The sequence below is a fragment of the Loxodonta africana genome, chromosome 4, assembly GCF_030014295.1.
Source record: "Loxodonta africana isolate mLoxAfr1 chromosome 4, mLoxAfr1.hap2, whole genome shotgun sequence".
Lineage (NCBI taxonomy): Eukaryota > Metazoa > Chordata > Mammalia > Proboscidea > Elephantidae > Loxodonta > Loxodonta africana.
This window is the reverse complement of record NC_087345.1, coordinates 36,371,892-36,383,682: the sequence shown is the minus strand read 5'-3', so window position 1 is coordinate 36,383,682 and position 11,791 is coordinate 36,371,892. Positions and strand designations below refer to the sequence as shown.

The 11,791-nt window shown below is 36.9% G+C and overlaps 1 protein-coding gene across 2 annotated transcripts in view; it reads left to right on the top strand.

Annotated features, from left to right (window-relative positions):
- The window catches only part of METAP2 (methionyl aminopeptidase 2), a 28,336-nt gene that overhangs the window by 2,112 nt on the left and 14,433 nt on the right, over positions 1-11,791 (top strand). The window contains exons 1-4 of one of the 2 annotated variants that reach the window (XM_064283713.1): positions 354-455; positions 3,971-4,078; positions 6,942-7,007; positions 10,373-10,475. In XM_064283713.1, the coding sequence (XP_064139783.1) occupies positions 4,051-4,078; positions 6,942-7,007; positions 10,373-10,475 (197 nt within the window). In that variant the 5' untranslated portion in view covers positions 354-455; positions 3,971-4,050. Of the gene's footprint in view, positions 1-353; positions 456-3,970; positions 4,079-6,941; positions 7,008-10,372; positions 10,476-11,791 lie in introns of those variants that run through there. The other variant, XM_064283712.1, reaches the window with a different exon arrangement.

Genomic DNA, 11,791 nt, shown 5'->3' with positions numbered 1-11,791 from the left:
GGTTGGCACAAACGGTTTGCTCTTGACTGTTAACCGAAACATTGGCAGTTCAAACCCACCCATCAGTGCTCTGGAAGAAAGACCTGGTGATCAGCTTCCAAGATTAGAGCCAAGAAAATCCTGTGGATCTCAGTACTACTCTGTAACACATGAGGTTGCCAACGTGTCAGAATTGATTCGGTGGCAATGGATTTGGTTTTGTGTGTGTGTGTTCACAATAATGTTGGTATTTTTGTTTCCAGAACGTTTATCAGACAAGGAGTTTTCTTTTATGTTTTCCAGGATGCTTACAACATATTCTAGTGAGAAAATATCTATTAGATTTGACTTACGGTATTTTATTTGATTAACAGGGCAAGAAACTGATAAAGAATCAGGAGCTTCAGTTGATGAGGTAGGAAGACAGTTGGAAAGACAAGCATTGGAAGAGAAAGAAAGAGATGATGATGATGAAGGTAAATGGTTAATTTGATCTTTGTGATTAGAAAAGCTAAAAAAATGACATTCTTTAAACAGTAATTTACTTATTTGTCTGTAGAGTTTATTATTCTCTAACATTTCATTTGTTAAAATCCCAATTAAAGCCACAGATAAAAAGGAAGAAATATTTATTAGGAAGTCTTTAAAAGGTTAGATATGTTGAATGGCTGCTCAGATAACACAGATCGAAACTTTTAAAGATGTACTTGGTAGAAAGCCAAGTAGTGGGTGAATACAAAGATAAAATTGAGATTGTTTATTTAACATTTTTGAACGACAACTATGTACTAGGCACCATCCTAGGATATTTTCACATGCATTCACGTTTTATCCTCTCAAAACCCATCAAAGTATATGCTGTTCTCATTTTATAGATCAGGAAGTGGTGGTTATGTTGTCTAATGTGACACAGCTACTATGTGTAGAATAGAGCCAGAATTTCAAACCTGGGTCCTGACCCCAAGTCCGTTCGTTTTACACTCTATACCAGAGCTACTTGATTCACAAAGGAGCATATTGGAGTGCATCTGAACTCCTTAAACTCCCTGACCGTAGTAGCGTCTTATGATATTTTGGTGCTATAAAATTCCTTTTAAGACAGCAACTGCTGGATTTTTATCAGTAAGACAGTGGAGAGAGAGAAAATTAGGTAAGAGAACTATTATACTACAGCCCTTTTTGGCATAGAGGAAGATGGGGCTTTCACATTCTTGAAATTAGTAATTATCTGCTGCTGTGGCCTCTTGCTCTACCTCAAGCACTGCTAACCTTGATTTCTGTCTTTCAACCGTTAGTAACAAATCCCTGCTCTACTTTTTAAGTATTGTTAGGGAAATGCAGAGCAGTTGTTTGTTTTTCTTTTAAAAGAATGTATTCTCTGCCTTCAAGAAGCTTATAGTCTGAATTTGGTGAAATGCTGAGATTCAAGGGAATAGTTTGCTTTTTTTCTTAAGCACACTTTTTGTCCATTCTACCTTGTTTTTTTTTTTTCTTTTTTTACCTTGGTTTATGCATCAGATTCTGAACATATTTTGAGGTCTTCACAAGAAATGGGTTTTTTTGTCTCAGATAATATAATTGGTTACTCTAAACTCATTCTGTAGAATATCACAGAGTTAATCTTGAAGTGTGCTCCTGTGTCTCTACAAAGTTACATGAACCTCTTGACATTGAATGGGAAAATTTTTGCTTGTCAGAATCTTAGGAATATAGGTAGTTTCTTCCAATTTGGGCTAATTGATTTCCTGATTCATCTTGCTAATCAGGTTTTTGGGAGGATGGAAAGATAGTGTTTTAGAATCTCTCTCCTAAAGGAACTGATGGTATGGTAGTGTCTTAGTCATCTAGTGCTGCTGTAACAGAAATACCACAAGTGGATGGCTTTAACAAAGAGAAGTTTATTCTCTCACAGTCTAGTAGGCTAGAAGTCCAAATTCAGTGCGCTGGCTCTAGGGAAAGGCTTTCTCTGTCTGTCCACTTTGGAGAAAGGTCCTTGTGATATATCAGTCTTTCCTTGGTCTGGGAGCATCTCAGTGCAGGAACCTCGGGTCCAAAGGATGCGCTCTGCTCCTGGCACTGCTTTCTTGGTGGTATGAGGTCCCCATGTCTCTGTGCTTGATTCTCTTTTATATCTCAAAAGAGATTGGCTTAAGACACTATCTAATCTTGTAGACCTCATCAATATAATTGCCACTAATCCATCTTGGAAACCCTGGTGGCATAGTGGTTAAGTGCTGCAGTTACTAACCTAAAGGTCAGCAGTTTAAATCCACAGGGTGGTCCTTGAAAACTCTATGCGGCAGTTCTACTCTGTCCTGTAGAGTTGCTATGAGCCGAAGTCGACTCGACAGTAACAGTTGATCCATCTTATTACATTGTGGTGATAGGATTTATAACATGTAGGGAAATCACATCAGAAAATAAAATGGTGGACAATCATACAGTCATACAAGGGGATTATGACCTAGCCAAGTTGGGGGACACAGTTCAGTCCATGACAGGTGGGGAAACAAAACACGAAGGTACCAGTACCTGCAATAAGTTTTATAGAAATTTTTAGGTGGAATTGTGGGCTAAATGCTAAAGGAAGTCTCATTGGAAGGACTGGGACTTGAATAACACCAAATCGAAGAGACCGCTTTGGGATGAGACAATGCTGATGAAGTATTCAAAGCATAGTGAATAGTGCAAACTATCCATATTTGGTGGTTCATTGAGGGAGCCTTTGTGCATTTTTTTAGAAGAGAGGAATGTTAGGGAAAAATAATCTTCATATGTACACAGGGTTGTTTAGAGCAGAGGGAAAGTATAGGAAAGGCAGTGTGCTGCAGATAATACATTCAACAAATGTTTTAAGTTAGGTTTATTAAGGTATAGTTTGCCTAAACTTACATTCACGTTTTAACGGTATAGCTTGGTGAGTTTTAACAGATCAGTAGGATTGTTATGAGCCAGAATCAATTCCACAGCAGTGGGTTAGGTTTATACAGTTGTGTAACCACCACCACAACCAGGACAAAGACCACTCCATTTTAACATTTCCTTTTCTATAGAAAAGTTACCTGTGCCTTTGCAGTTGACTCTTGATCCACCCCCCAGTTCCTGGTAGCCACTGATCTGTTTTTTGCCCTATAGTTTTTGTCTTTTCTGGAATATCATAAATGGAATCATTACAGAGTGTAGCTTTTTTCATTATTATAATACTTTTCAGAGTCATCTAGTTGTTGCATATACCCATAGTTCATTCCACTTTTATTGCTGAATAGTATTCCATAGCATTCCAAATTTGTTTATGTATTAGTTGAGGGATATTTGAGTGGTTTCCAGTTTTCTGCCATTAGGAATAAAGTCCCTATAAACATTTGCATGCAGGTCTTTTTTGTTTCTCTTGTGTAAATACCCAGGAGTGGGATTGCAGGTCATATGGTAAGTATATGTTTAACTTCATAAGAAACTGTCAAGAAAGGGCCATATGAACCAGAGACTAAATCAGCCTGAGACCAGAAGAACTAGATGGTGCCCTGATGATGGTGCCCGATGACTGCCCTGAGAGGGAACACAACAGGGAATCCCTGATGGAGCAGGAGAACAGTGGGATGAAGACTTCAAATTCTTGTAAAAAGACCAGACTTAGTGGTCTGGCTGAGACTAGAGGGATTCTGGAGGTCATGATCCCCAGGCCCTTTGTTAGCCCAAGACTGGAACCATTCCCAAAGCCAACTCTTCAAACGAATTGGACTAGACTATCAGACAGTAAATGATTCCGGTGAGGAATGAGCTTCTTGGCTCAAGTAGGCACATGAGACTATATGGGCAGCTCCTGTCTGGAGGCAAGATGAGAAGGCAGAGGGGACAGGAGCGGGTTGAATGGTCATAGGGAACACAGGGTGGAAAGGAGGAGTGTGCTGTCTCATTAGGGGGAGAGCAGCTAGAAGGTATGTATACGTTTTTGTATGAGAAACTGACTTAATTTGTAAACTTTCACTTAAAGCGCAATAAAAACAAAGAAAAAAAGAAACCGTCAAACTTTTACAAAGTGCCTGTACCATTTTGCATTCCTATCAGCAACAGATGAAAGTTCCGGATCCCCTACGTTCTTGTAAGCACTTGGTATTGTTGTTTTTTTTTTTAAGCCATTCTGATAGGTATATAGTGGTATCTCATTTGCATTTCCCTGATAACTAATGATATTGAACATCTTTTTGTATTTTTATTTGCCTTCTACATGTCTTTAGTGAAGTGTTAAAATCTATTGTCCGTTTTTTAATTGGTTTTTTTGGGTTGTTGTAAGAGTTCTTTATATATTCTGGCTATAAATTCTTTATCAGATAAATGTTTTACGAATATTTTCTTCCAAGCTGTGGCTTGTCTTTTCATTATTTTCAACAGTGTCTCTCAAAGAACAGACATTTAAAATTTTGATAAGTCCAATTTACTGAATTTTTTATTTGTGGGTCATACTTTTTGTGTTCTGTCTAAGAAGTAAATCATTGCTGCCTCCAAGTAAGTCATGAAAATTTTCTGCTATGCTCTCTTCAAGAAGTTTTGTGTATTATTAGCTGTTGTATTTAGATCTGTAATCCATTTAGAATTAATTTTTATATGTAGTACAAGGGTTCAGTTTTTTTTTTCCTTTTTTTGCATATGGATGTGCAGTTGTTATTCAACAAGTATCAGTTGATATTGTGAAGTGCTAAACATCTGAAGTATACAGAAATAAATATGAATAGTCTCTTACCTATTGAGGATCTCCTAGGATGCTGTGGAAGATAAAAAGCAAACCAAACTCATTGCTGTCGAGTCGATTCTGACCCATAGCAACTTATAGGACAGATTCAAACTGCCAACCTTTTTGTTAACAGCTGAGCTCTTAACCACTGTGCCACCAGTGGAAGATAAACATACAAAATTATGAATTGCAATATACTACAATGAGTGGAACTATAAGCATATATAGTTTAATGTTCAGATCCTGGCTCTACCACTTATTACCTTTGTAAGTTACTTAACCTTTTGGTTTCGTTCAGCTTACTCTCCCATGAAAAGAGGCTGATTATGAGGGCACTCAGTACTGTCCTGGCACAAAGAGTTCGATAAATTGTGGTTGTTATTCTGTGCCAACACAGACCTTAGACATTGGATAAAATAATTATCTTCAGAAGGATGATGGAGTATCAAAGGACTATTTGATTCCATTTTAAAGATGAGTAAACCATGGTAGAGAGGCCAGATACTACCTTGTCTAGGTCACACAGCTGGAAGAATTTGGTAGTCTGTGTTTAAAATTGTCTATATATGCTACACAATTGAAATAACATTTCACTTATTAAGAAGGACTTAGAAGGTAGGGGAAACCCTGGTGGCGTAGTGGTTAAGTGCTACGGCTGCTAACCAAAGGGCTGGCAGTTTGAATCCTCCACGTGCTCCTTGGAAACTATGCGGCAGTTCTCCTCTGTCCTGTAGGGTGGCTATGAGTCAGAATTGACTCAATGGCACTGGATGGGTGGTGGTGGTGATATGTGCTAAAGCATTTGTTTTCAGGTATTGTATGTAGCACTAGTATAGTGTAGACACTGAATATTCTTCAAGAGCAAAGACTGTTTGTGTACTGTTGTATCTCTATTGCCTGGCAGTTAATAAACGTTTATTGGTTGGATGAGTGGATGAATAAATTAATTTAATGAGGTTACTTTTAAAGTTGTAGTACAGATTATGTGGATTAGATTATATGACGTGGGGGACATTAAAAGATTTTTTTTCATATTTTTCTTGCTAGGCTTTCAAGTCTATAATAATAAGTAAGCCATATTTGTGTTGCTGTTCAACTCTTCTAACTAGTAGATTCTTATTAATTTTATAAAATTGAACATACAGTTGCAATTTAGTTAGTAAGTAAAAAATTGCTAATTATTGGCAGCTTTGTATGTTCAACCTATGTAAGCCATAGATCATGTTATCACTCTCTTTGCTAAACTGCTGCTTGCTATTTCCCATTTGAGTGAAAGAATAAGTATAAATAATATAAAATAAACTAAAAGCTTTTATTCATTTATTGAGCAGATAGTGAACACTTACCACATGCTTAATTTAAAAAATGGTGTCTAATTTTTAAGGAATTTACAGACTAGTGGGGTCAACTGTTGCACGTTTGTGTGATAATTACAATAGAAGAATATAGTGGTAACAGTGTTTTCTTTTATGGTTCCTGTTATTCTTTAAAATTCACATGAGTATTGCACTCTGCTCCATGTTGCTCGTACCTCCTGTATGTGGTTTGACCAATTTACTCCCATACTGATTTTTGAGTATAATTTGACGTAGAAGGAGAATTTTTGTTCTGATAACAACATTACAGGGAAAGAGTTTTTAAAAAAATACGAGACCCCAAATATCCCTCCGTACAAAATCAGGAAGACTGGATTAAGAATCAAATGACATATATTTTTGGTCCAGTTCTGCCATTTACCAGTTTGAATGTTTTGGGGAAGTTCCATAAACATTTGTTGTTAACTTAGGGGTGCTTTGAGGATCAAATGAGGTCATGAAATACAAGTGTTTAACTGCCAAGCAGGTGTAAACTGTAACTATTATTATTGTAGATGAAGTCACAGAGCCATTCTATTGATATTAAACTAATACTAGTTATTATCCGTTGCTTTTTAAAAAGGAAGTTATTTAATACTTTATTCTTAATGTCTCATCCAACAATTTTTTTAGTAGAGTAAAGTAAGTCAAAGTAAAGTTTGCTACTGCTTTTAATCACGCAAGTTAAATTCTGATAATTAAAGCTAGCAATATACAAAATTATTTTCTAAGAATATTGGGTCAAGTTTGTCTTATGCTATTTAAGATGAGTTGTGCATGTGCATACTTGTATATTTGTGCTTGCTTTATCCTTCTGCTTATGAAGCTTAAGTTAATATGTACCTGAAGTTAATATGTACCTGAAATTGTCTTCTTAGATGGAGATGGTGATGGAGATGGAGCAGCTGGAAAAAAGAAGAAAAAGAAGAAGAAGAAGAAAGGACGTTAGTGTCTTAAGTTGCTCTTACTTGATATAAGTTAGAAGTGGCTGTTGTCTGGCAGGTTTGAAGAATAGGTTTCAAATTGTTTAAGATCCGGTATATGTGAGGGAAATAAACCTAGTCTTAATAGAGGTAGAATTTTGGTAAAATCAATAACTAGCAAATACTTCAGTTTAACAGTCTTGTTGGTATTTTCTTTAGTTGTTATGCAGCTAAGGGATTTTATACAGGTTGGTTGCATTTTACTGCAAATTAGTACTAGTTTCTAGAAATTTTATAATTTAAGACTTGTATAATTCAAAGAAAAATTCTCTCCAAGAATGGTTAAAATGGTGCCACTATGTGGTAATAGGGTAAACACAGTTTGAGGCTTACTGCCATCTTTGGAATTAGGAGATTCTTGATGAATATTAAATGAGGAATCCCATTATTTAAAATTTGTGCATAGTGAGATTATTAATAATTTTTATATTGTAGTAAATTTGAATTTGCATAAAATATGATCTCACTCATGTTTTGTTTCTATAAATGGCATAACCAGACATCTTCAGGGTCATGAAAACATGTTAGGGAGACTGTATAGTATTCTGAATCTCAACCAAGAGATTCAGAATACTTAAGATGCCTTTGGCCTATTGAGGACCATAGAGTGTCTGGTTACACCTTTCTTTAAAATCTTTCAGGCCAAAATTCTGTGAATCAGAATTTTGGGGGCTTGGCTTCCATTTTTATTTCTTTGTGTTGACAGAAAAAGTTAAAAGCTCTTGGCTCTGTCAGTCATTATTCCCATGGTGTGTTTCTTCCTGTTCATCCTTGCTACTCTCATAAGCCATTCTTGTCTCTAACCTGTGAAGGTGCGTGAGTTTGTGTTTAATGAGCACAGGTTCCCTGTTTTTCAGGAATCTGCCAGGGATTGTGATGTCCTATTACTTCCATCCAAAATTGTTACAAAAGTGTGACTATAAGAAATACTGTTTCTCCTGATTAGTCTAACATTTGCCCCTCAACGAAGGCAGGCCAAGTGGGAGAAGTGTGAAGGGGCTGTATTTGTCCTTGATAGAGTTCTTTTACTGACAGACGCTTTAGTATGATGTCGTCAATTTTTATTGTACCTCCTCTGAAGATGTTGAATTTCTTGTTCATTCTTTTTCTTTATGAGCACTCTCAAGAGACTTTTTTTTTTTGGCGAGGCGGGGGCGGGGGGCTCTTGTGCTGGTATCAAGAGTAATGTGCGTCTCTAAGTAGTCGATCTGTTTTTAAATCAGAAACACTGTCAACTAGGCAAGTAACCTGGCTTCCCTTTTTATGTTGGCTACTAGAGGACTTAGAGCCAAATCTGTGGTTTTGTATTGCCCTTATTTCAGATTCTTTTTTCCATTCTTTTCCTTGATTTGATTTTTGCTTTCTGGTTTACTTCGAATGTATCATATTTGTGTATTTTAGATATTCTTGTAGGCAGTCTTAAATCACTTCTGGATAATCCTAAATAATATAATCATGAGCAGTTCACTCAACCACTTTGCCTTATTTTCTTTATAAAGTAAAAGAAAAATAATATTAACAATAATTGAAGTTCAGATTATTATAGGTTATACATAGTTTTATATAATCAGTTGGATATGGTATATTATATTATAATTTTCAAAGGTCATCCAAGATTTCATCTGATTCTTCATTTTATAGATGAACAAATGGAGGTTTGGCACCATTTAGCCATTTGTGTCCAAGTCACAGCTAATAAGTCGTAAAGGCTAGACTTGAACTGTGACCTTTTGATAACAAATTTTTTATGCTCTATATGAGTCGGAATCGATTCGATGGCACTGGGCTGGGTTACTGATCTTTTTGAGTTCTTTAACTGTCATGTCTTAATGATTTGTGGATAATGTAAAAGGCATCTTATCAGATTGTATCTTATGAGATAAAGCTGGGGGTGACCAGGTGATAATTTGGTTGACAAAAACCAAGATTTCAAAAGATCAGGGTCACTGGGTTGACATTAACAAACAGAAATTTAACAGGGACAGTAATAAATTAGTGTAAGAATTCTTAACAATTTTGAATGCTAGCACAGTGTGAACCAAAAAGCAAGGAGTCTTAAGTTATCTCAGTAGCAGTAGGATTTTTAGAATAAACAGTATAATCTTATACTAAGTTTACCTTATCTGGACTATTAATATAAGTCAATTCTGGTACCACCTTAAAAGGGATATTGACAAATTCAAGATTGGTCAGTATGGCTGAAAGTGAGAAAAACCATATCCTTAAAAGTGGTTAAATGTACTAGAATTGTTTAACTCAGAAAAAGACAACTTTAGAGGGATGAAGAAACAATCAGTAGCAGTGGACGGTAGTTATTTGTTGTTGTTTTTAATAACTTCAAAGAATAGGGCTGGGACTCCTAGGTGAAAGTAACACGGAGACAGATCTAGTGTAGGAAGAGCTTTAACAGTTGCAGCTCTCCCAGAATGAATGAATTAGCTTGGGAGACAGTGCCTCTATTGTCTGGAGTCAGGATGTCCGGGGTGTTAGAAAATTCCTGCATTGAGTGTAAGATCGAATTAGATGACTTCTAAGATCTTTTTTGATTTTATAATTTTAATGACCCTCAACGAGATGGATTGACACAGTGGCTGCAACAATGGGCTTAAGCATAACAATGATTGTGAAGATGGCACAGGACCAGGCAGTGTTTTGTTCTGTTGTACATTGGGTTGCTGTGAGTCGGAAGCGACTCAATGGCACCCAACAACAACGATGCTCCCTCTTAGGAACATGTTTAAAAAAAAAAAACCCACTGCTGTTGAGTCAATTCCAACTCTTAGTGACCCTATAGGACAGAGTAGAACTGCACCATAGAGTTTCCAAGGAGCATCTGGTGGATTCAAATTGCCGACGTTTTGGTTAGCAGCCGTAGCACTTAACTGCTACGCCACCAGGGTTTCCTCACACCTAGTGTACCCTTGAAATTTTTTTTCTTGTTTTCTTAATACCTAATGGGTTTGTGGTTTTTCTTTATTTATAGGACTCCGTATTTTCTTGTTGATTCTTTAGTTTTTATTTGTGAAACCTAGTCTCCATGCTATCCCACCCCCAATGTACTGAATGGAAAAGAAATTACATTAGAAGTGTGCTTTTTGTCAAGGCATATCCTGTTGGAAAATATAATGGAGTTCTGAGGACTTGAATATTTCTGTTTCTAAGCAGCAGTACTCAGAAAGGTGGTGACCAGCATGGTGAAGTGTTTTCTGTTTTTAACTGTAAGAAGATGGCAAAGGACATAATAACAACCATTAAGAATGAGAAAACTAATGTAAAGTAATTTTTTTTTAAACTATGGAAATTAATACTTTATTTGTATCTCACAGCAAAAGTTCAAACAGACCCTCCCTCAGTTCCAATATGTGACCTGTATCCTAATGGTGTATTTCCCAAAGGACAAGAGTGCGAGTACCCGCCCACACAAGATGGGTAAGGACCATAAAATAACTTCAAATTTAACTTTTGAAAGTTGTAGTTTAGCAGTAAAGCAGATTTGATTTTTCTCAGGACTTTGCTCCACTAACTTAAAAGTTTATGAATTTGTTGCAGAGAAAATATAGTACAAGCCCTCTTACCCAAAATGATTGAGACCAGTAGTAGATTGGTTTATCAAAAAAGTAGGGATCACTTTGAAGAGTGGCATCTTGGGTCTTAAACGCTAGCAAGCAGCCATCTAAGATGCATCAATTGGTCTCAACCTACCTGGATCAAAGGAGAATGAAGAACACCAAGGACACAAGGTGATTCCGAGCCCAAGAGACAGAAAGGGCCACACGAACCAGTGACTACATCATCCTGAGACCGGAAGAACTAGATGGTGCCCAGCTACAACCAATGACTGCCCTGACAGGGAACAGAGAACTCCTGAGGGAGCAGGAGAGCAGTGGGATGCAGACCCCAAATTCTGATAAGACCAGACTTAATGGTCTGACTGAGACTGGAAGGACCCTGGTGGTCATGGCCCCCAGACCTTCTGTTGCCCCAGGACAGGAACCATTCCTGAAGCCAACTCTTCAGACATGGATTGGACTGGACAATAGGTTGGAGAGGAATGCTGGTGAGGAGTGAGCTTCTTGGATCAGGTGGACACTTGAGACTATGTTGGCATTTCCTGCCTGGAGGGGAGATGAGAGGGTGGAGGGGATTAGAAGCTGGCGAAAAGGACATGAAAAGAGAGAGTGGAGGGAGAGAGCAGGCTGTCTCATTAGAGGGAGAGTAATTGGGAGTGTGTAGCAAGGTGTATATGGGTTTTTGTGTGAGAGACTGACTTGATTTGTAAACTTTCACTTAAAGCACAATAAAAATTATTTAAAAAAAAAAATAGGGATCACAAGGAGATAGAGGGGAGGGAAGTACTGTGCTGTCTCATCAGAGGGAGAGCAATTAGGAGTATATAGCAAGGTGTATGTAAATTTTTGTATGAGAGACTGACCTGATTTGTAAACTTTCACTTAAAGCACAATTAAAAAAAAAAGTAGGGATCATTAAAAATAACAATCTTTGTAGATAAACATTAAAACAAATTTGTTATTTGTATTCACTGCTCTTGATATTTGAGCATAGATTTTCATTGGAGTTCCATTTTTTTTTTTCTTCTTTTTCCATAAACTGTATCCATGATGCATTATCTGTGGTTTCCAATTTGAGTTTCTGTAAAAGAACAGGAACTGACTAATATGTAAGGACTGATGCCTGTATCTTTACAATTTTTTTAAACCATTTACATTTTTTATCTACACATCATT